The following is a 25,398-nucleotide window of genomic DNA, read 5'->3' as shown; positions in this document are numbered from 1 at the left end:
ACTTGACACATTTTCTTGACCCTCTCCCTCCCCCTAAACGTGTGACGTACCTAATTATTAGATGACCCCTTACTCGTATTTGCTCGTATTATACTTTTCGAACATTTGTAAATTGAAATTATACCAAAAGTGCGTATTATGAGGCGCGCCGGCCCAAACCTTAGAGAAATAAATAGAAGTATATATATGTTGCCTGAATTAAATTTCAAAATAAAATAAAATAAATAAAATAAGTAGGTAAGGAAATAGTGCTAACTCCATACCAAAGATAGGTATAACTCCGTAATAGATGGATACAGTCTAAGGAAAAAACGTGCCTCGAGAATCACGAAAATTTGATTCTCGATCAGATGGCGCCACTAGTTTTGGCCTACACTCGTATAGAGGGCGTTGACTGTTTCGTTTGTTATTTATAATTTTAACGCATACCAGTGAAAGAACATGGGTCAAAATCATATAAAAATAATTAATGCAAATAAAAAAATCATTTATCCATATTTAAATACATTTTATCGTATTTTTATAAATATTTATTTTTAGTTTTAAAGTGTGTCGACAGATGGCAGTGAATTTACTGGGGTTACAAAATGACAGTACCGCTCTACTATAAGTTACTCTGTGCTCCATACCTATATTTTCATACCAAAACGCGAGTTATTTCGTAGTCGGCATCTAGCGTCAAGAAGTGGATTTATCAGTACAGCACCGACACCCGCGAAGTCGCGACTGACAAAAATGTTAATGCTAGAACAATTTACAACTAGTATTACAACCAGAAGGAGTTGAAAATAGAGTTCCAGTTAATCCGGGTAAAATATATTAGCTGAAAATTGTTGAGCGTTAGACTTTTCGTTTGTCGCGACATCTATTGTCAACTAGCAGTACTGATAAATTCGCTACTCGACGCTAGATGTCGACTACGAAAATAACTCGTTTTGGTAAGAAAACTGATATAGAGCACTTTACTACTACACTCTTACTTATATTTCTCTATGCCCAAACGTGCCAAATGCCTTAAAAAATAAAATGCGGGGATAAAAGAATAAAGATTGGTAGGACGTTCAAGTAAAAAGATACTAGATGGCGTTAAGAACGACATTTTTCCAGTAATCGCAAAGCTGGTTGTTGTGTGTGTTCTGTGTTATGTGTCTGTTGTACGGCTAGTGTCACTATTTAGGGTATCAAAATAAGATAAGAAATTATAATTTGTTATTATACCTTTGTATCATTATAATTCTGTAATTACGAAAATAGTAAGAGCTGTAGACAGGTGGTTAAGGCATGGAAATTTATCTTATAACTTTTTCCCGGATGTCATGATTTAAAAACCTAAAAGCACAACCCTATGGTCCCAACTGACATGTAAAAACAAATGTTAACAGCGCGGCAGGTGTCATTATTCCCTCATCACAATTGATTGGCAACAAATAATAAAAATAAACACGCACGGAGCGGCAACGCCGCGTATCGATCGGCGAAAGCGGCCCGGCCTGAGCTGGCTACGAAAGAAGGGAGTACGCGCCGTGGTCTTTTCGTGTACATATAACCTATTGTACAAAGAGATTCGTGTAGTTTCTTTGCCCAGCTAGGTTATAACTATAAAAATAGGTTTGTTACTAATGTTACTACTCTTTTTGCGTTACAACTTAGTTGCAATTTGTAATGGGATATAGAATGTGTAAGCACACGACTTCAGGTACGTGTGAGCGGTAGGTTTATAGTTTTTAATTTTTAATGTATTTTGAGGATAGGTATTATACTACTCTTTGGGATAGGTACCTACTTACGTGAATAGAATTTGAATTGTGAAGACACAATTAAGGCACGCAGGTAAAATTAAAAAAAAGGCTATCACAAAGATACATAAGTAAGTACCTATACATATATATACCACATACTTAAGTAAGTAGTATTAATAGTTTACCTAATTAATGCTCTAGAAAATTCATTTGGAACCACAGAAAACCCCTAATAATTGTATTGTATTTGTTGTTGTATGTACCTACCTACTTGTATTTTTTATTTTTCACAATTTCATAACCCATTTTACCCTGTTTTTGTGTAAAAAATATTGTTTAGACAGAAATCAGGATTTCCTAATTTCCCTATAAACATTTTTGTAATTTTACTTTCGTGAATCGTGACGAATCGGAATAAAATATGGGAATATTTAATTTTCGATTCTTTTCACCCAACAATTCCATTCTGTTCACACCAGTTTCAAATACATAGGTAGGTATATACAGCTATAAAATAATTATGTTGAACAGAATGGATTTATTGTGATAGGTATAATAAAGGGGGTAAAAAGAGCTTTTATTAAACACGACACAATAGGAGAATCATTCAAATCATTAATTAAATTAAATATCCCAAAATTATTTATTTATTTTTTTATTATTATTTTTTATTCATTACATTTCACAGCATAACAGTGATCCAAAGCACTGTGAAACCAATAGACATTTCATACACATAGTACACAAATCTAAACTAACATATAACAGAAGAAGGCCGTTCATTCCTCGTCTCGCAGAACCTCAAGCATTCATAACACACGTCCAACCATCCACTCGCAAACACATCACAGTTTGGTGCTGATTCGAGGAGTGAGTTTAGCAGGTGCAAGGCTTGAACAAGCGGTGATTTACGGCGGGACACAGTTCGTACTGGTGGCAGCGCTAACAAATGGCGACAACGCGGTCGAAACAGAACTCTAGTCGGTGAGGGAACATATAGACGCAGCAACTGAGCTACTAGTTCGGGGCAGTCAGAATCCCCACGTAAAATTCTACTGGCTAAAGTACATAGTCTGTAATTTCGCCTCACCTCAAGTGAGTTAAAACCTAATGTACCCTGCAAAAAATTTGTAGGGTATAAAAATTATATTCCGGTTTGTCACGATTCGTACATACAAAATCCTATACCTATTTCGTACCATAGAGTAACTTACACTAGAGCGGTACTGTCATAGTAAATTTTGTAACCCCAGTAAATTCACTGCCATCTGTCGACACACTTTAAAACTAAAAATAAATATTTATAAAAATACGATAAAATGTATTTAAATGTGGATAAATGTTTTTTTTTTATTTGCATTAATTATTTTTATAATTTTGATCCATGTTCTTTCACTGATATGCGTTAAAATTATAAATAACAAACGAAACCGTCAACGCCCTATATACGAGTGTAGGCCAAAACTAGTGGCGCCCTCTGATCGAGAATCAAATTTTCGTGATTTTCGAGGCACGTTTTTTCCTTAGACTGTATCCATCTATTACGGAGTTATATCTATCTTTGTTCGTACCTACTGACTTCTACAAAGAAATAAAGTCGGTTTAAGCTAACTCTGCATCGTGTTTGATAGCACAGAGTGTGGAAGTGTTATCATATCGGTCACACTATGAAACTGCTCAACTCAACTTCTATGAAATGATGACGTTTAAAGTTTAAAATAACGCTTCCATTCCACTCTGTGCTATCGAACACCGTGCATCTAGCTTTGACGGACTCTAGATACAAACATGTTACATATATATGTATACACGGTGTTTCATGACCCATAACCTAAAAACAGTTTGTTCAGAATCGATAGGAGAATCGATTGCGCTATATTTCAATGGGGGCAATTTTTTTTTTTTTTTATTATTATTTTTACATGCTCAGTATTCAAGTTTGTAATACAACAATATCAATAACTAGCATTTGACACGTTATTTGTCAATGAGCAACACCCTTAACTGGCCATTGGTAAACCTTATCTCGTTGCAGTAAGGTATGCAAATGGTCAGTTAACAGTGTTTACGATGGTAACTACTCAAACTAGCAATTTTTTGATGTCACTAAAACGACGAAGTATCTTGTGTAGAATTACCAGTCGAATAGAATTCTTAAGAAAACTAAACAACGAATATTTTTTTAAATATTTATCGGAATAAAGAATAATTACTCAAGACGAGTTTAAAATAAAAAAAAAGCTGTTGGGGTGTCTCAGGTTTACAGTGGCTCAAGTAACACCGTGTATACAAAAATACACTAGTAAAACATTACCTTATTATTCGTTACTAATATGCTTATACCTATCTGCATAAATATATTCCTTGTAATTGTTATATAAATACATAAGTATAGGTTAATTAATATCAAATAGGCAGTTAGCAAAATTAATTATTTTCATCCTCTGTTTCGAACATTCTACATTAAGGCCGTTCCATCGGTTTGCCGCTGTCACTGTCACATTTCGCAAGAAAGAACGGGAAAGATCATACGCGCCAAGTGTCAATTTTGATCGAATTTTGTCGATTTTTATTTATTTTAAAAACGTTACCTTACAATATAGAAATTCGAAAGCTATGAAATTACTATTTAAGTTAAGATTGTTTTTTCTTCTTTTTTTGTTTATTAGTATCACATAATAAATAACCGAGTAAAGTAGGATTACAAGTCCGAGTTAGAGGTTTATTTTGGGAATTAATTGTATCGAGCGAAGTGTCATAATTCCTGTATCGGAAGCTATGTTGTTAAGAATAATATAGTCAAGAACTACATATATTTTTTCCACGTCCACGTATATCAACGCCTCTTAGAAAAACATGATCATATAAGGAGATTTTTCGCCTTCCGGCTCAGGGAACCGCCTTAAGATAATAAATTGAATTCGAAAGTGCAGTTAGTGCAGTAAAGAGACTCGGTGAGAACTTCCTACAAAGACGCCTTGCTACGCATTATGCATGTTTGTATGACAGGTTTTTATAATGGAAACAGTATTAATTGCACATAATCACATATACTTATAGCTGGAAGACGGATGCATATTAGGTTTTGATAGCTTTTTATCGCGGAGTTTAATATTATTTTTCAAATCATCACTTGTACAAACCAATTTGTTACTGAAAATGTTGTTGTAAAAGATATCGAATACCATGCAGGTACCATCAGCCGTAAAAGTGCATGGCGAATATATCAATAAATTCATTTATAATTTCTCCATGCAATTTCGCAGCTCACTGTACAGTCGCCATCAGATATATCGGAGCGGCCGAGGTGCTTAGAAATATCTGAACACGCACTCTAACGCCTTGACAATAGAGGCGTGTTCAGATATTTGTGAGCATCTCGGCCGCTCCGATATATCTGACGGTGACTTACCTAAATATAGGTTTAAAGAATTTTTTTTTTTTTTTTTATTTTGTCACCCGTTGACCACGAACGCTGTAAAGAGTTCGAAACGTCGGGATGAATTATAAATTCAATATACGCGATATAATCCGTTTTCATAGTTTTATTTCATGAATTTTATTACTCATAAGAATATTACAATTCACTTACATGAGTACCTATACTAATAATTAATTATCTTGACGAGTTCACTTATTTGTTATATTTTATGATATTAAGTGCAAAATAAAGTTTTTGGTTTTTGATTATAGGCAACTCTATAAGGAAAACATTTTTATGTTGTGTATTTGTATTTTTATGCTAAATCAAACGCAAACTACGATATATAGGTAAGCAAAATAGGTCGAAACCCTAATTATTTAATTAATGTTCCTCTATTAATATCGGCTAATTTAGTTAATTTACGAGTTTCACTCCCGTTGGAATAGTTCGTTTCCGTCGTAGTCGTAAAATTAATGATTGTGACATGCTAAATGACCGTAACATTACTCGTATATTATTCTGTATTTATTAATTGTACCTACGTCTAGCGTCTGTCTGTCTGTTTGTGTCTGTTTGGTTAAAAAAAATGGACCGAATTTGTCGTGGTTTATCAAGCAATAATTAATTTTTGTTTTATTACACAAACAAAATTTAGAATAACTACACATTAAGGGCATTGTTTAATTTTTTTATTTAATTTTAACCCTTAGCCAGCGTCCAAAATATGCACCCTATTCAATTCAATGCTCTTCTTTTTTTATATACCACGTCGGTGGCAATCAAGCATACGGCCCGCCTGATGGTAAGCAGTTACCATAGCCTATGGACGCCTGCAATACCGGAGATATTACACGCGCGTTGCCGACCCTTTAAAAACCTGTACACTCCTTTTTTGAAGAACCCCATGTTGTAGCCCCTCGGGAAAACCTTTTGCTGGCTAATATGTAATGTAACTACTGAGTACTATGGTCTATGACATGCCAGGTACTAAATTGTATGCAGGTAGGCCAGGTAGCAATAATAACACCTTTTTTTGTATCAAAACAGGGTTATCTAAATTTGCGTGAGCATAGACTTCGTAAAAGATAAATAAATAAAAATGAAAGCAGCATGGCAAATAACTATGGTATAGCTATTTATACAGGCGACGTTGCCACTCCGTGCACGCCTTTCCAAGAGAACCACAAGTATCTTGACCGCATGTAGGCGTCTTATTTGAATTTAAATTATTATAAGAGACCACTCGATCAATTTTTAAATGCATATTGGAATACAGTTTTTCTGTAGGTGTTCGGAGATTAGTACATATTCAATTTTTTTCAAGGATGACCGAACTATAAAAAAAAAGAGCGAAATAGTTCTTACGTAGGTATTAACCATACACTTTTTTTTTATTCTTTCATTTTAGTAAATTATTTCTGAACAATAATTAATCTGCTTGATTTAGATACCAAAAGAAAGTTCACGTTACTGGCATGTAGAAATTAATAAAATTCAGCCAAGTGCGAATCGGACTCGTATATATACAATACAACCTTCATTCTTGTACAACATCAAACATGAATCGAATTTAAACTGTTGTGAGACATACTAACAATTAATCATTTTACGGTTTAGACTCATTTGTTTTAGTCACTCGCGCGACAACATGAATTGATTGATAACCACACAAGCGCACAAGTTTTGAAGAAATAAAAAATATAAAACTTACGTTACGATATTGCTTTACTTTTGGTCGTCTTTCCGGCGCTAAAATAACTTCACAAGCCTCAACCTTTCTAATAAAATACATAAGTCAATTGACAAATTTAAGACATAGAGTAACTTATACTAGAGCGGTACTGTCATAGTAAATTTTGTAACCCCAGTAAATTCACTGCCATCTGTCGACACACTTTAAAACTAAAAATAAATATTTATAAAAATACGATAAAATGTATTTAAATATGGATAGTTGATTTTTTTATTTGCATTAATTATTTTTATATGATTTTGACCCATGTTCTTTCACTGATATGCGTTAAAATTATAAATAACAAACGAAACAGTCAACGCCCTCTATACGAGAGTAGGCCAAAACCAGTGGCGCCATCTGATCGAGAATCAAATTTTCGTGATTTTCTAAAGATAAACGATTAATAGCTAATTGACGCTTTGACACGTCACTAATTCATATCCTAAACTTTTAGCTGGAAATCCTTCTACATAATAAATCTAAAAGTAAAAGTAAAACGTAAAAAAAATAAGAGCCTCGGTAGAGAGTATCATTTCGTTCCATTTGGAGTTGAAACTCTAGGTCCATGGGGTCCCAGCGCGCATAAGTTGTTTGCAGAAATCGCGAAGCGTCTGGTTGACGTAACTGGTGACCGAAGAGCTGGCGGCTTTCTCGCACAACGTATCAGCATTGCGATACAGCGGGGAAATGCCGCCAGCATCCTTGGTACAATGCCTCAAGGGCCTATTTTAGATTTAAGCTAGTTATTAATTTCGTTTACGTAGTACCACTGTATATATCTTGTATGTAAATAAATGTATTTTCCAAAGTAAAAACCTAAAAGTAATTTAGCAGCAATCGTTATGGAGCCAATTTTTAAATGTGTTGCAAAAAACCTACGCTGGGAAGCTTTTTAAAGCTTTTGAAATATGCATAAAGCTTTCCAGTCGGGGTAAAAGTTTTTGTTTATTACTTTGGGAGTTTTTTTACGGGAAAGCCATAAAACAACTATTGATTAATATGCTGTAGGTACGGTAGGATCGTAATGTAAGTACAAAAGTTCCTTTAGGTGTTTTACAGACCTTTACAAATATGTATATATATAGATACCTATAGTTATGAGCCTAATTCTGAAACTTATACTTATCCGACCGCAGTAAGTTTGTTTCAGTGTATATTTGTTTCAAATATCTAAAAAAAATAAGATTTTCATTAAGGGTAAATTAACTTAATCTTGTAGCCCATCAGCTATTCTATAAGCCCTTTGTGTTGGCGTTGGTTTTAGCACCCTGTGTAACTCTCATATGAACTATGAAAAATTACATACCTATAAGCCTATAACCATAAAGTTTGCGATATCGTTTCGAATTAAGATTAGAATTAGTGTTTGAGAACATACAATCATTTAATATAATAACATTAATAACATTTATTTATAATATATTTTATCACACCGAATCAAAAAATTGGCATGTATCCTCAATGTCAGTAATCTCAATTCAAAATAAAGACGGCGATCAGCGGCCAGCAACGCATGAAGGTAGCACCAACGAGGCGCTAACATGCTCCCCCCCCTCGAGGAGGTAGAGCCTCGAGGACGAAGAAAGCTTCTTCCGGTTTGGGTAGTGGACATAGACGATGAACTGCTCTTCGTATTATGCCACGTGCCGTGCCAACATCCGCCACTCTGGATACGTTGTCTTGTCCGGGAAACAACTTAACTATTCGGCCCATTCTCCATTTCATTGGAGGGACGTTTGTCTCTTTAACAACAACCACGTCGTTAACTTGAAGTTGTTGTGTGTCGACCTTCCACTTAATCCGTTCCTGTAATTCGGCCAGAAACTCCTTGTGCCAGCGATTCCAAAATTGCTGCCGCATTTGCTCGATGTGCTCGTATCTGCTTAGCCGATTTGGGTTGATGTCCAACAGGTTCGGAGAAGGTAACGACATCAATGATTGACCGATCAGAAAATGACCGGGCGTCAATGGCTCCAGGTCGTTGGGATCGGTCGATAAATAGGTCAGCGGCCGCGAATTCAAAATGGCTTCAATTTGATTGAAAAGCGTTGACAATTCTTCAAACGTCATGTGGGTATTGCCTAGGACCCGCGCCATATGGAATTTGGCTGACTTCACTCCGGCTTCCCATATCCCTCCGAAATGTGGAGAATAAGCCGGCGAGAACACGAATTTTATACCCTCATTAGCCCCCCACGAAGCTACAGAATTATTGCTAGACTTCAGAAAGGAAGCAAGTTCGTTACTCGCACCCACAAAATTTGAACCGTTATCGCAATAAATCTCGCGTGGATAACCACGACGAGATATAAACCGTCGGAGACATTGAATAAAGGCGTCAGTAGAAAGACTACTTACGAGTTCTAAATGTAAAGCTCTTGTCGAAAAACAAACGAAAAGAGCTAAGTAAGCCTTGGTTATCTTACAGCCTCGTCCTTTACGATCTGTGATCAAGAAGGGTCCCGCAAAGTCAACTCCACAAACCTTAAAGGGCAGACTTGGCGTGACTCTGGTTTCAGGTAAGTTCCCCATTATAGGATTTACAGTTTTTGCTTTCATAATCCAACACTTTTTACATTTATTCATCGTACTCTTAGCTAAACCTCTCCCGCGTATAGGCCAAAATTGATTGCGTAGATTATTTAGTATTAGTGTAACAGGTCCATGCAAAGTTTTATTACGCTCACGCTGAAAAAGCAGCTTTGTAAATGTGTGTTTAGCATCTAATAATGCGGGGTGCTTTTGCGTGTAACTGACTGAAGAATTCTGAATACGACCACCGACACGTAGTAGTCCGTCCTCATCTATAAATGGTGTAAGCTTAAGTATTCGAGACTTTAAAGGTAAAGGTTTACCTTTTTGCAGTGTGCAAAGATCATCACCGAAAGACTCTAGTTGAGATTGCTTCGTCAGATATTTTAAAGATGAATTTAATTCTTCTGTAGTTAAATAACAACAACGTTTAAACGCAGGATTTCTTAAATTGTAGATAAATCTTTGCACATATGCAAAGACTCTTTGCAAAGTCGTCAGCTTCGAATGTCTTTCAAAGTCTACGACACCGTAGTTTTTATCTACTGTATTATCGATAAGAGTAAATGTTTTCAATTCGGGTATGCAACTAGTATCGCTGATGAGCTGATTCAGTTGTGGCCAGTTTGACATATGGTCATTAAGAAAAGAGGGACCCTGCCACCAAATATCGGCGGTACATAATGTTTGAGGGTCAACCCCCCTTGATGCCAAATCAGCAGGGTTCATCTCTCCTGGCACGTGTCTCCATGAACTATGTTGAGACAATTCTTGAATCTCACCAACCCGATTTGCTACGAACGTTTTTAAACTCCGAGGTTCCGCTTGAAGCCAACTTAGAACGACAGCGGAGTCAGTCCAGTGGAAAACTTGCTCAATATTACAGCGTAGCGATTTCTGGACCTTAACAGTCAATCGAACAGACAGTAACGCGCCTAAAAGTTCCAAACGTGGAATAGACGTCGGCCGCAAAGGAGCAACCTTTGTTTTTGCGCACAGTAGACGTGTAAGTGTAGCACCCTCAACATCTGAGGAGGTTAAATAAATGCATGCAGCATACGCATCCTGAGATGCATCTGAGAATGAGTGTAGAGTAATGTTTACGGGTTGACTACACAATACGTATCTCAGTATATTAATTTTTGTCAACTCTTTGAGCTTGCCTACAAAATCTGTCCATTTTTTACATAAATCAGCTGGAACTGGATCGTCCCAGTCCAGTTTTGATAACCACAACCTCTGAAGAATGATTTTAGGTGTAATTGTAACCGCACTTAATAAGCCGAGAGGATCAAATATTTTTGCCGAGTTTGACAAAATAGTACGTTTTGTTACTGGCGGTTGGTATTCAATGTCCACTGAAAATTGTAAACAATCGGGTGCTGGTTGCCATTTTAAGCCCAGAACACTCGACTGGCCAGCTAAATCTAAATCTTTAGGTATCATGGTACTTAGGCTGGTTTTGACAATAGTAGGAGCGTTCGTATGGAACTTACGAAGAGGTAAGCAAGCTCCGTTTAATATATTGGTAACTGATTCGCATATGTTGCCGAGCTCCGCTTCAGTCTGCGCACCAGTCAAAAGGTCGTCCATGTAGAAATCATGCTTTATTATTTGGGCGATAGTTTGACTGTCGCATTCCTTCGCTAACTGCAGCAAACATCGCGTGCTTAAAAAAGGCGCTGAAGCAGTACCGTATGTAATCGTATTTAATTGTAATATACGCATCTTTTTAGTATCTGGGTCTTTCCAAAGAATCTGCTGGTATTTACGTTGGCTGGGCTCTACTAGAATCTGTCTGTACATTTTCTCTACATCTGCTGTAACTACGTATTTATGTTGCCTAAATCTTAACAAAATAGACAACAAGTCGTCTTGCACTACGGGTCCTACATACTGTACGTCATTTAACCCTTAAATGCATAATGATGTATATATGCATCGTATATTTGATGGTCCGTGGCTCAATATGCAGCTATCCAAAATCACATTTATTACTTTTATACAGCATGACACATCTATTTCAATTTATTAAAAAGTTATACAAAAAATCATGCATTTAAGGGTTAAGGACTTGCCTGACGTAGTTTTTGCTGACGCATTAAACACGACCCGTAGTTTGGTAGTTTCACTCTGTTCCCTTAAAATAGCATGATGGGGAAGAAACTGACTACCTTCTTCAGCTTTCGAAACTTCAGTCAAATGCCCAAGGTCTTCATATTCCTTAATAAAATCAGAATAACCTTTTTTAAGTTTAGGATTCCTAGACATTTTTCTTTCAATGCTATAGAGCATCCCTTCGGCCATTTTGTATGAATCACCAAGGGCATCTGGCGATTCTCGAAATGGGATACTCACAATATATCTTCCGTCACCATTACGGTGGGTAGTGTCGCTAAAAAGCTTTTCACAATAAGCATCATCTGAAGATACTACAGGTTTTGAACTAGGTAACTCTTCCAGTTCCCAAAATTTTGACAACTGGTTTTTAATTTCTTGTGAAAAGTTACAGCGGATAGTATGAGAACTCGTAGAGTCCCTGGGCCTCCCCCCCGTAGGGCCAGCCACTATCCAACCTAGCTCGGTTTCTACTAAATATGGTTGTCTTATACCTAGCTTAATTTTTCTTTGCCCAATCAAGTCCCAGTATATGTCGGAACCAAGCAAGAGATCGACTTCTGCCGGTGACTGAAACTTAGGATCAGCTAGGGTAATATTGTTAGGAATACCGACTTTTATTCCTATCTTGACTGCAGGAAGCTCCTCCGTAATCTCTGGTATGATATAGCACCTCACTTCAGCTATAAATGACGTATGAGTGAATGTAAATTAAGATCACAATATTCATTTATAAACAAAGGTATTTTATTAAGACACGAAATGGAGCGATTTACAATAATTGTACTGCAACTTATCTTTTGTTTAGCCTTTTCAGTTATAAATGAGGACTGACTACCATTGTCTAACAATGCACGCAAAACAAACTTGTTTCCGTGAATAGTCACCTCAACTAGAGCTGTAGCCAATATAATATGACGACGGTCTGCCGCTGTTAACGTGACAGTCGTGTTAGTCGAGTTCGTTGCGATAGCCGAATCAGAAGTCTCATCATAGCTTGCGCCGCCGCTAGCGTCTTTATACATAGAGCACGACTTGACCCACGGATCGGCGCGCGACAGTGCTAGTCATGCTTGGGGCTTAGCTTCTTGACTTACGCTTGAAGGCGAAGGAGCTGCTGACATTTGAGGACGTGAAATATTATTACTAGGTCCGGCAGCTGCTTCCTCTTCATCTTGCGGCTGGTTAATCACTTCTTTATGCAATATGGTGTTGTGCCTTTTTTTGCAAACCCTACACGCAGTACTGGTGCGGCACTGATAAGCAGTGTGGCCGGGGCGTAAACAGTTTTTGCACAACTTCCACTGACTCACCTGTAGAATGCGCTCATCAACCGATAAGGAATTAAATTTGGGACAATCGCTCAGCCTATGATCCTGCTTACAATAATGACACTCATTTACCACCCCGATAGTTGAAGATCTCGGTGACAGGTCCGACGAAACAAAGCATTTAGTTCGAGTAACATTTTGACGTTTATCGTTTTTATTTAAATCCGTCTGAAATTGACGTTTGTCGTTCCTCGAACTAGATACCGTTTCTAAAACGTCAGCTCTGTTACGAAGGAATTTATAAAACTCCTGTAATGAGGGAGAAGTTATGTCACTACGAAACTCTTCCCATTTTCGCGCGGTACTAAAGTCAAGTTTCGACGAGGCCATATAGATAACCAAGGTATCCCACTTATCGGTCTCCTCACCAAGAGACTTGAGTGCTTGTAAATTTTTTGACAAACTGTCAATTAATTTGCGTAAACCCTCATCACTTTCCCTCGACAAAGGCTCTATACTAAACAAACCCTTTAAATACTGGTTGATTAACAAACGTTTATTATCATATCGCTCGCGTAAAAGCGACCAAGCGACAGGATAGTTCTCAGCTGAGACGGACACAGAATTAATAACTAAGCTTGCATCGCCTTGAAGGCATGACTTGAGATAGTGAAATTTACAAACGTCATCAATGTTCTCGTTGTCATGTATTAAAGACAGGTAAAGGTCTCTAAATTCAAGCCACTTATCTGTCTTTCCATCAAAGGGAGGAAGTCTTAGCTGCGGGAGCTTCACATTCTTAGCTCCTCCTCGCTGACGGCTGCTCTGGCTGAAGAACTCGTCCCCTTGATGGTCTTTTTCCTTAAAGGCGGCAATTACCTCTTGGGCCTGAGCCATTAAACAATAAAACTCATTTTCTGTGGCCTCGCGAGCATCCAGCTCACTCTGAGAATCATCCTGTAATTCAATATTAGTTTGAATTTCATCGAAAAGATTAAATGCCTCCTGTATTTTAGACAACCTAAGAGTGCATTCATTAACAAGAACTTGAGTTAGATTCTTTGTTTCTAACAACGGCGTGAGGAATTTTTTGAATAGGGTTAAAACCCTCCGAACTGTTCCTCTTTGTCGTTTGAGTTCCTCCATTTTGAGGGTGCGAGCTTATTTTAAACTGGTAAATTATACTTGCATACGCATTAAAGCAAATTTAGGTACATAGAGGTACTTACAGTAATAATCTCGCGCTTCGTAGAATTACCCATTAATTACTTACGATAATTTAATAGCGATTGATTGTTGATGGGTGCCAGCAATAGCCATCCGTGCTCTCACCGGCTTAAACTCACAACATCTGGTAATCGTTATTGGATAAATTGGGAGATTCTCCGAAGGATAATTTTCATTTCAGCTCAGCGCAATCTTCATACAAATATTGCGAATATATCACGTCGGGGTCACCAAAATATGTTTGAGAACATACAATCATTTAATATAATAACATTAATAACATTTATTTATAATATATTTTATCACACCGAATCAAAAAATTGGCATGTATCCTCAATGTCAGTAATCTCAATTCAAAATAAAGACGGCGATCAGCGGCCAGCAACGCATGAAGGTAGCACCAACGAGGCGCTAACAATTAGGACATACTTTTTTTACTCGAAATAAAAATACTTATGCCCCAAATTGTCCTTTCCGGATCGTCACGTTTGGAACAACTGTATAAATTATAATAAAGTAGGTACTTACTTGTTTTTTGCGTGACATACCGGAAATACGATTTTTTTTATTGCCTAAATCGAAAGTGTGAACGATTCTTATTGTAAACATAACAATGATGCATGTTAATTTAAGTAAGACTAAGATAAAACTTGATAATATCGTAAAAACTGCAATACATGTCATATATTAAAGAAAAAGTGACGAAGCCCTCCAGTGGTGAAGGCCGGATTCTAACCGGCGTCTTTAGCTATCGCGGTTAACGCCATGAACCCCTAGGCCACCCCGCCACGGTGGTGCCCGTCTGAATTTCTCGACTATATGCCATCTTAGTAAGACTAGGCGTCTTTGACCAGCTCTAAGGGCAAGCAGTGCGCGCTTGCACCTCCTAAACGAACTCCTTACGGATTTACGTTGTAGCGAGAGAGAGTTGATAATATCGTGTTTTCCGGTGCCAACTAATAACTTAAAAACATGTGATACAAAACGCAGGTCAGATTATTTAGAATTAAAAACAAACACTCGAAATACAATTTTTTCGTGTGTGTACCTACTAACAACGAAATTGATCCTTTGTTGGTCTTAAAAAAATAATTTAAATTCTGCCAAATAATAGTATTAGATGGTATTGGTAAGTATACATAGTTTAAAAAATAGTTTGATGCCAAAACCATTTGACTTGGTATATAAACATAAACTACCTATATAGATAAACTTGGGCATTAATTGTGTTCAGAAAACCTAGACTAGCGCCAAGAAAAAATCACAAACAACTTTTTTCGGCAGAAATATTGAAAAAGTTCCAGCTGTCAACGATTTTCTTTGGATTACTTCCAGTCGTAGCGGAGTTTCTATTAAAGCCATCAGGCTTAACTAGTGTCTAATAACTATGTACAGTCACCTCAGCATCTAAAGTAACGGACCAGTGACCGTACCGTCTCGTGTGATGCGGAAGGGTTCTGGAATTTTCCCAGGCTACCATCCCCCCACACAGTCCTACCGCTGTAATTGCCCTAGTGCAATAGAGCCCAAGTCAGGATAAAAAAAAAGGACCAGTGACCAGACTACGCGTCAAAAGCATCTACCATTCTTTAATAGCATAAAAAACAAAGATATGCCTTTCAATTCAATTCAATACATTTATTTCATGTAACCAAGACACATTTGCCTATGTAGAATTAAACTGTAGCATTCACTTTTAAACGCAAACTGTTGAGATATATATATCTCAATTAGCTCCATGCATGAATTTATTTTTATTTTTGGATTCATAATTTATATCGTTGGAACACCGGAAATGATAAAAATACTTTTGTAAACCTTAACATTATTTTATTAAAAAATATTTAAAATGTTGAAAATTTTTGAGCGGTTGAAACGCTCATAATTTTTGGAGCGAATTCGACAGAGCGTGATGACGTCACACGTTGGGCGGCCCAACTGACGTTTGCTACTAATGACACTAATCTGTCAAACGCGTGACGTCACGTGGCGTTTCGAGCGTTTCGCTCACTAGCTTTTCGCGGGCAAATTTTTGTACTTTTTATTTATAATTTTAAGTAATTAAATGGTAATTTAAAAACGGGTATGCATTTGTAACATGATATAACGGTAACAAACATCCGAATAAAACATATTTCGCTCAAATATAAACTTCATGCATGAGGCTAATTGAAGAGTATTCTTGGATGGAAGATACATTTAGTGCGTTGTTCCCGCTACTATTGACGCTGACTGTACTGGGCTTGTGTGAGATTATTTATTATATTATTTTTAGTAGTAATTCCATTATATTCGAATGTCTGAACCCTAGACACTATCCCATACATAAGTTATAACATCAATAAAAACCGGCCAAGTGCGAGTCGGACTCGCGCACGCAGGGTTCCGTACCATTACGGAAATAAACAGCAAAAAAAATCATTTAAAAAGTATTTGTTGTTATAGCGGCAACAGAAATACATCATCTGTGAAAATTTCAACCGTCCAGCTATCACGGTTCATAAGATACAGCCTGGTGACAGACAGACAGACGGACAGCTAGACGGACAGCGGAGTCTTAGTAATAGGGTCCCGTTTTTACCCTTTGGGTACGGAACCCTAAAAAGTGTGTGCGTGTTCTTTACGCGCGATTGAAGTAAAACTTCTTTGACGATGACGTTTATCGCTATGTTGGCATTTTGACGTGTGTCCTATTGTGCGTGTGTCACTACTGAGCCACAGAATTGCACAGAATAAGTAAAAAACTGAGTTTCCCTCTAGTCGCGCCTAAAGAAGTTTTACTTCAAAAATCGTTTTACAAATAAATCTAGATGGTCTACCGCTATCGCTATTGTATAAAGTATAATAAAAACCAGAATTTCGTCATCACTCAAAATAAATATGCGTGACTCAAGAGCGATATAGATAGAGGCAGAGCAGAGTAAACGAAATTTAGATTTTCAACGTTCGCGGTAGGGCCTCAAGTTTTATGAGTTTTATCTATTTGCCTGTAAATCGTGTGGAACCCGCCTCGAAATTTACCTACTTCTACATGCGTAAATACATTATCCATTCTGAAAACTCGCACAATACGTAGAGCTACAGCCCCGCGAAGGGAGGGTGGTGGGGGAGCACCCTCGGGGTGAGGGGGGGCGACCTTCGTGGACGCGACACATAATTACTGCCCTACCCTGTCAGGTAGGGATTCCATGCTTTTTAGGGAGGATATTTGGGAATACTTTTTATGTGCTTTTATTTGTATGTATTGCAATGTATGTATGATTTTTGGCTCAAATCTTGAAAGGTACATTAGACCCACTTCCTTTCAATTAAACTTCACATCTAAGTTGGATGACAATGTAATATTCTGGCACCACTGAGATCTGATGGATACAGGAGGTGGCCATAGGAACTCTGTAATGAAACAACGCAACCTAATTGCATGTTTATTTGAATCGTCTCGATGAGTATTAGGTATTATAATAGTTTGTTTGTTAGGTACTTTCGGGAAATGTGACTGTCTTCAAAATCATCAAAGCTGGATTAATTGGAATATATATGTATGGTACCTACCTACTGATAGCCCACCTTGTGAGCCTCGTTCTGGGGATTCGTATGCTGCCTACAAATATAAAGATGATGTTCTTCTTGACAGGTTTTTAATTAATACTAGTTTTACAAATCTGGTTTTCTCATTTAAGCCGTAATTCTTGACAAGTTGACAGGCAAAGCTAAGTTATCACAGATAACATATATCAGCCCTACACGCTCAAAGTATGCTTTTTGGCGGGCTTTCAATAACTGTCATTAGAACTAATATTACAATCACCTTATGTTGGTACCACGGATTTAGATTTTAATAAACCGGATGGAGTACACGGGCCAAAAAGTGTGTCCACATGAGAAGTCAAAGTGGGCGGTTGCATCTCTTTCCAATTAGGGTGACCATAAGTCATATGTATGTGGGATATTAGGATAAGTTGGAATGTATAGTTTGGCCAAGATCTTTTTTCATTCATGCATAGGAAGTCAGAGAGAATGGATATAGTTTTTTTCTCCTCTGTAAAACGCTTCACAAAACCTTACTTAATTTAGTCGTTATAAAAGCTGTTACTGATGACAGACAGACTGACAGACGGACAGCGGAGTCTTAGTGATAGGGTCCCGTTTTTACCCTTTGGGTACGGAACCCTAAAAATGGTCACGTTTTTTTCATTTGTAGTCTGCCTCTTTCGCACTCATGGTATGTTCATATACGTAATGGCTTCTCTTTTGCACACTTCAGCTATTCTTTAAGCGTCATCGTAGTTAATTGCACCATTTTTTTTTAATTTGCCGCCTTTGTGTACTGACGGAAATGTGTGTTCAACCTATATAGAATATTATGTATAAATGTGTTTGTAATATTTAAGGATTTTGGATTTAAATTTTGGCAATTATATAGCTCTCATTACGTGCACAAATAAATCATTTATCTATCTATCTATCAACCAAATAATTAAACATGCCGAAATAAAGATATACTTATTTAGGTAAACTTATTTTTACATTAAGTAAGTATGTAGGTAATAAGAACTCTGTAAGGCCGATTCACATCGTGCCGACATCATAGTCGCCCTAATGAGTTTGACAATGTTTTCTTGTATTTTTATCGTAAACTTTAATAGTTGAGGCTTACCTGTGAAAAGATATACCACAATCAACAAAACTTTCACTTCTGCAACCTTTCACACAACATCTTTTACCCATTTTATACTTTATTTCGCAAATAAATCTTGAGCGCCGCCATTCATGTATTTTGAAAATTTCTTTATCAAGTTGGGGATACCAATTAATATTCAAAGTTACTACAATGTCTACCATATTAAAATTAATGTATTTTTTGTTGTGCACATGCTTGGTTAAATCAGTTAATAATATTGACATTATAACTATTTACAAATTACGTAAAAGATATCAGAACCGCACTCTGAATATAGCACTCAAATAATATAAGAAGGTATTTAATTTTAGTAGGTATTGATATAAATACTACCAAAATGGTATTTTTTTAACATTGGCAACATGTGCGAGTGGGACACCGCGACCCACTTTTGCTATCTCATGTGGACCGTTTTCTCTAGTCTGGTACGAACACCTTTCTAGCTCGGTGATAAGGTTCAATTTAGTATGGCAAAAAAAGTGACAGTTCGCTCCTGTTTAGGGTATAACTTCATGGTTGGTACAGTATTAGCCATATTGTTTTATTAAGCCGTTACGTTGTTAAGCTTGGAATAATACTATATAATATAAAAATAGTACAGAATATAAAATGCTAACACTACCTACTTTCGGTAAATGTGATGTGACTTTGTCTTCAAAACCATCAAAGCTGGATTAATTGGAATATGTATGTATTTGGATTATTTATTATTTACCTTGTAGATTGGTGCGTTCTAGAAAAGGGTTAAGATACCTAGATCGATTGTTGATTTAGAACAGTCAAAAGTTAAGAGCACAAAAATACATACAGTCGTTTTATGTCGGTTATCTAATCTCCATTTGCAAAATTGTTTAAGAACTTTGCGCCTTACTTCTAAGTATTAAATGTCTTCAATGCTTACCAAAACCGGCCAAGTGCGAGTTGGACTCGCGCACCGAGGGCGAGGGTTCCGTACTTTTTATATTTTTTATTTTTATATTCGAGTTGATTGAATGAAAGGTAAATTGCGGTTTACGATTTATGACGTATTAAAAAAAACTACTTAAGTACTAGATCTCGTTCAAACCAATTTTCGGTGGAAGAGTAGGTTAGGTAAGCGTGCTCCACCGTAGACTGATGCATCATCACTTACCATCAGGTGGGATCGTGGTCAAACACCTGCCTATTCATCATTGAAAGAAAAAGTTTGCATGGTAATGTACCTAACATATATATTTTTTTAGTTTTATCATTATCTTATTTTAGAAGTTACAGGGGGGGGGACACACACATTATACCACTTTGAAAGTGTCTCTCGCGCAAACTATTCAGTTTAGGAAAAAATATATATTAGAAACCTCAATATCATTTTTGAAGACCTATCTACCTATATAGGTATCCCACACGTATGGGTTTGATGAAAAAAATTTTTTTGTGTTTCTGTTCTAAGTATGGGGAACCCCAAAAATTTATGTTTTTATTTTTATTTTTGTGTGAAAATCTTAATGCGGTTCACAGAATACATCTATTTACCAAGTTTCAACAGTATAGTTCTTATAGTTTCGGAAAAAAGTGGCTGTGACATACGGACGGACGGACGGACAGACAGACATGACGAATCCATAAGGGTTCAGTTTTTTGCCATTTGGCTACGGAACAACGGCATGCGGAGGTATAATAAAAATAATTGCATTCCTTTATGTAGCCACTTTTTATAATAATAATAATAAAAGTTCTTTATTTAGATAACCAAGATCCACATTAAATAAAATAAAATAAAACATAAACGAGACTCCTCCAAAGCCCCAAAGCGTGCACACCGTATTCCGGACCCGACCCGGCCTCCGTACAAGCTCCGTCCGTACGCGTCGATCACTCCATAGTGAAATTGACATTTATGTCATTTCGACGTGGCACGTCATTAAGTTATGTTTGTTCCTAAACAGCTTGACATGATCGATTTCGAAACTTTTTGTACAAAAAAAATCTTGATTTAAAAAAAAAATGGGTTTTCTTGCTCAAATTATAGTTAAAATCATTTATCTAATTATCTCGGCCAGTAAATAAGTACCATATTGTATTTCCCGGTTTCGTCACGTTTTGAGGATTTAAATAATTTTGCGTGAGTGCGTGACGCACAGGAGCACTTTTTCTTATACAAAAATATTACAATTATTTATAACCTATTTTATAAAGAAGAATCATATATATTCTGATTTTGAGAAAAAACTTTTTCCAATCTGAAACTAAGTACTTATTTTTAAAATCGCTAACATGATCCCCATGGTCTGGTCATGAGTTTGTAAGTTTTTGGTTACAGAGGTGGAAGTAAGTACCTATTTATGGATTTGTCAATTCAAATCCATTAATACTTCCACAGAGGTTAGGTTTCGTCAGAATCCCAAAACCATCAACTTCTCACACACTCACAGTCACACTTTTGACATTTGGGTGGTTTACGAAATTTTTGTTCGTCGCAAGCGTTTTCCTAATTAGAATGTTTATCTATCTACAAAGCAAAAAAAAACCGTAGGACACTTTTTACTCCTGGGTGCACTGAAAACCAGTGTAGTGTCTAGGACACGACTTATGCTGAGCGGCTTTCTATTTGGTATACCTAATACCTACCTATCTGTAATTAATTTAATTAATTTGTTGTTTCTTGTTTGTAGGCTTGTCCTATGCATGTAGGTACAGTGAGGTTCGAAATTACATGGAGAAATTATGACTGAATTCCATTAATAATTTTTCCATGCAAGTTCAAACCTCACTGTACTCGTACAATGTTTTACGCCAAATAAATATTTTCTATTTCTTCCGGTGCGTCACACATATAAGTTCATACTTTCATACCTACTGAATCGTGACATTCCGGAAATTACAATTAATTTGGGGTACAATGTTTAACGCCAAATAAATATTTTCTATTTCTAAAGTAAAACTGATTTTCCGGTGCGTCACACATATAAAAAGTTCATAAGTTTTAGAAGTAAGTAAAACGTGACATTCCGGAAATTACAATTACATAATTTGGGATATTCTTTTTATTGCCTGAATTTATTTGGATCGATGCTAATGTTAAAGAACGAAACTACATAAATAACAAAATGTTCTGAAATAAATCTTTGAAAGTAGGTACTGTATCCAGGTAGGGTCAGCGGGGCCTGCCCTCCGCATACCATAATACTCGTCATAGTTACCTCCCTACATTTTCCCGTCCGTCGCGTACTGGACAATTTTTACGTAGTAATAGGCATTTCCTGCAATTTAGTCCCCTTTTGCAACCCTCTGCAGAACGTAGGTACTTTGAAGGGTTTCGTCCCTTTTAATGACGTAGCGTCTCTTATTATTTGCGATATTTTTACAGATACTTAGGTATATCGGGGCATTTTCACTTAACTGTACCATTAACGGCCGGTTAGCAATCGTCACAAAACTGACGGTCAATGTCAAATCCACAGAACTAGAGCATAAATTTTAGGTCTGTGGTCAAATCCCATACCAAAGATACATATAACTCCGTAATAGATAGATACAGTCTAAGGAAAAAACGTGCCTCGAAAATAAAGAAAATTTGACTCTCGATCAGAGGGCGCTACTAGCTTTGGCCTACAGTCGTATAGATGGCGTTGACGGTTTCGTTTGTTATTTAACAATTTTAACGCATATCAGTGAAAAAACATGGTGCAAAATCATAAAAATAATTAATGCAAATAAAAAAAATCATTTATCTATATTAAAATACATTCTATCGTATTTTTATAAATCTTCATTTTTAGTTTTAAAGTGTGTCGACAGATGGCAGTGAATTTACCCGTTACAAAATTTACTATGACAGTACCGCTCTAGTATAAGTTACTCTATGCCCATACATATTGTCAGGAATGTGACGCTTTCAAGTACAAGTAAGATAAAAATGCCCATCGGAGCTGCCAGGGTGCTCATAAATATCTGAGCATGCACTTTAATGCCTTGATAAAAGAGGCTTATGTTGAGATACTTGAGATATTTGAGAAGCCACTCAGATATATCTGATAGCGACTGGGCTATAACCGCGAAAATCGAAGTTCGCAAATTGCGGGCATTTTTCTCTGTCACTCTAATTACGCTTACATTGGAGTAAAAGAGAAAGATCCCCGCAATTTGCCCCGCTATACTCATACTAACAATTTAATCTATGGTCCTTGAGTTTTTGCTTATTCGTTTAGGAAGCGTTAGTTAACTTTAGTTTTTTTTTATCTGTAGGTGCCAGCCATTAGCCAAAGTACCAATGTACAACTATTTAAAAACAAAACGCAAGAACATAGATAACATAGGTAAGCACCTCTCAAATACTCTCAATCTACGTTACGTCTTGTAAGGTCAGGTTCAGGTGGGGTAAATATTATTATTATTATTGGGGCGCTGTGGGCCTTTGAGTTTCACGTCGACCAAACAGCGATCTATTGTGACGGCCCTTTAAAGCTCATTACTATTGCCCGTTGAATCCAGAAAATTCCAGATTCTTTTGGCCGTAATGTTCTGTACCTCATAGGGTTGCAGTACGTGCCGCCCTAAGTAGGTACTTCTTTTTGACATGGTCCACAGGAACAGAGAATGTGCATTGCAGTCTCCTCTGACTCCTGGCAGAACCCGCATGTCGGATCTTGTATCGGGTAAATATACAACCTATTCCATTTATAAAGAAGCCTTGTGTAGACTTCTTTTTAAATGGAATAAGAATGAAATGTAATAAGTTTTTGAGTGTTAAAAACTTACTCTTATTTTTACCCGTGTCTTCCTATTTACCCCACCTGACCCTAGGGTATACAGTAGGGTAGGGTAGGATTTCCGTAGCTTGCCAAGTCTTAAGACATTATAATTTGAAATGTGAAATGCGGCAGATTGTGATCGAGACCAAGGCAATTTCTAAATTTCGTGCCAAACTGCCACACAAACTGCCAACGCACGGAATACTACATTATCTACCTACGCTGGCTGGGTGCAACTGAGGTGACTGCAAAACAGGTTTCCTACAACTGGGGTCCGAGGGCACAGACCACCTGGCATTGCAAGTATTACTGTGTATACCTTTAGGTAAATTGGCTAAAATAATAGGTGCATTTTAGTTTGAAATTCAAACTTTGAATTGACCGAATTGTTGCATCGAGTTTCCTTATGAAGTATTTTTAATTGTCATGTCAAACACCTTCAACGATACAAAATAGTAGGTATGTAGGTGTAGCTAATGGAATTATGCTCTGCCAGGCATTTTTATCGGCAATTTCCAACGTAATTCTGCCTCAAAGTGCAATTTTTCATAAAAATTCCACGCGTAGAATGAAAACGACACCGTTGGGAAGGCCGGATTCGTACGCCACACGATTTTAGCATAGTTCACGATCCTGCCAGCAACTATGTGGGTTAGGGCAATGCGCATATATGTCTAGATAGCTAGGATCTCTATATCTATACCAGAGTCAGGTATCAAAAGGCCCACGAGGGATTTCGCCCGTCCCAGCACTTTCGTAATCCGTGGAACGTGGTACCGAATGCCTGGGCGAGCTCGCAACGTCGCGCGTCGACCTCGCTATCGCCACCCGCGGTGACGCGATCTGAAAGGTCACCAGCCGCGGCGTCCACCGTCCGCTAATGTCTTCGTTTGGCTAAACAATCGCAGTTTCATACAATTTTATTTTATCCCATAACTAAAAAAATAATCTTACGACGTGGCGTCTTGTATGTCTTCTGTCCCACTCGCTTTCGTCTCGCTCGGCCCCTCCCCCCGACGGTCGCGCCGCCTGGCGGTCGCGCCGCGCAACACGATCGTCTCTACGGCGTTGCCACTCCGTATAATTTCGCTCGACGTAAATTTCATACTAAACAGTTCAATGGACTTTCTCAAAACTAAAAACGTGTCAGTATACGTAAAACGGCATGTGTTAACTTGGAAATCGTTGTAAGTGTTGTTTAAAGCGTTCGTTTGCGTTATTTTGTGTGTTTTCTAAGTGCGAAGTTCCATTGTCGTGTCTTGTGTGGTGTCGCGATCTGCTTGGAGCCACCACGTTGGATTACAGCTAAAAAGGTACGTTTAAAACGGTCTTCCTCTATCCAAAACCCATTTAGACTATTAGAAAAGTGATTAATTAGTGTCACCAGTGGAAAATGTACTTAGCATTTCTCTAAACTTTTACTATTTCGTCATAGTTTTCTAGTTCATTTTGCTGCGCATATAACGGTTTAGGCATCGAGTGAAGCAGGGTAACAGACCTGTAGCCTATATGGTAGTACACCACGTGTTTTAAACATTACATAAGGCATACGATAAAGCTTATCTAGTGGCTAGAGACATTGTTATTTTCGTCCTCTCGCCCTTTGGCTTTGCAGAAATAGCACGGCGCTTTGCACATCCAATTAACGAACACGGAAATATAATAAATTAATTCATATCTCTAGTTACCTATAATTAAACCCTTAAAGTTATGCCAACGTGGACGACCATGCCAAGCCATGTGGGAAAGAAATTTTTTTTTTTTTTTTAATTTGAACAGTGATGTTACCAATCGATTCTACACTAAAATCGGTTTATTTTGACACCCTATACGCCAGGTCTAAAAATCCTAGAAGCCAAAAAACAGATTTTTTTCTAAATAACCCAAAAGTCGCGTGAAAGCAAGCCGTGTGAGAGTGGAGTTCCGAAGTTCCGATGATAA

The 25,398-nt window shown here is 37.3% G+C and overlaps 1 protein-coding gene and 1 long non-coding RNA gene across 2 annotated transcripts; both read right to left on the bottom strand.

Annotated features, from left to right (window-relative positions):
- Window positions 1-8,434: 8,434 nt before the first annotated feature.
- Window positions 8,435-14,081, bottom strand: LOC134750371 (uncharacterized). The gene is made up of 4 exons (XM_063685532.1): window positions 14,049-14,081; window positions 13,504-13,776; window positions 10,927-11,080; window positions 8,435-9,099 (listed from the first exon to the last, which is right to left on the bottom strand). The coding sequence occupies exons 1-4, from the start codon at window positions 14,079-14,081 to the stop codon at window positions 8,435-8,437; spliced, it is 1,125 nt and encodes a 374-aa protein (XP_063541602.1).
- Window positions 14,082-24,364: 10,283 nt separating this feature from the next.
- Window positions 24,365-25,091, bottom strand: LOC134749972 (uncharacterized). Its single transcript, XR_010128531.1, has 2 exons — window positions 24,956-25,091; window positions 24,365-24,585 (listed from the first exon to the last, which is right to left on the bottom strand). It is a non-coding gene; the product is annotated as an uncharacterized LOC134749972 (long non-coding RNA).
- Between the last annotated feature and the right edge of the window lie 307 nt (window positions 25,092-25,398).

Source organism: Cydia strobilella, chromosome 19, assembly GCF_947568885.1.
Source record: "Cydia strobilella chromosome 19, ilCydStro3.1, whole genome shotgun sequence".
NCBI lineage: Eukaryota > Metazoa > Arthropoda > Insecta > Lepidoptera > Tortricidae > Cydia > Cydia strobilella.
The sequence above is the reverse complement of the archived record's forward strand: the minus strand, read 5'-3'. Positions and strand labels throughout refer to the sequence as shown.

Bases quoted from the DNA above. Each gene is read 5' to 3' on its own strand.
- LOC134750371 (XM_063685532.1), bottom strand. From the start codon at position 14,081: ATGGGTAATTCTACGAAGCGCGAGATTATTACT. The intron at 13,777-14,048 runs GTAAGTACCTCT...ATTGAATTACAG, and splicing joins CGAAGCGCGAGATTATTACT to GATGATTCTCAGAGTGAGCT. The intron at 11,081-13,503 runs GTTTGTAAATTT...TGTTTGCTGCAG, and splicing joins ACAACGAGAACATTGATGAC to TTAGCGAAGGAATGCGACAG.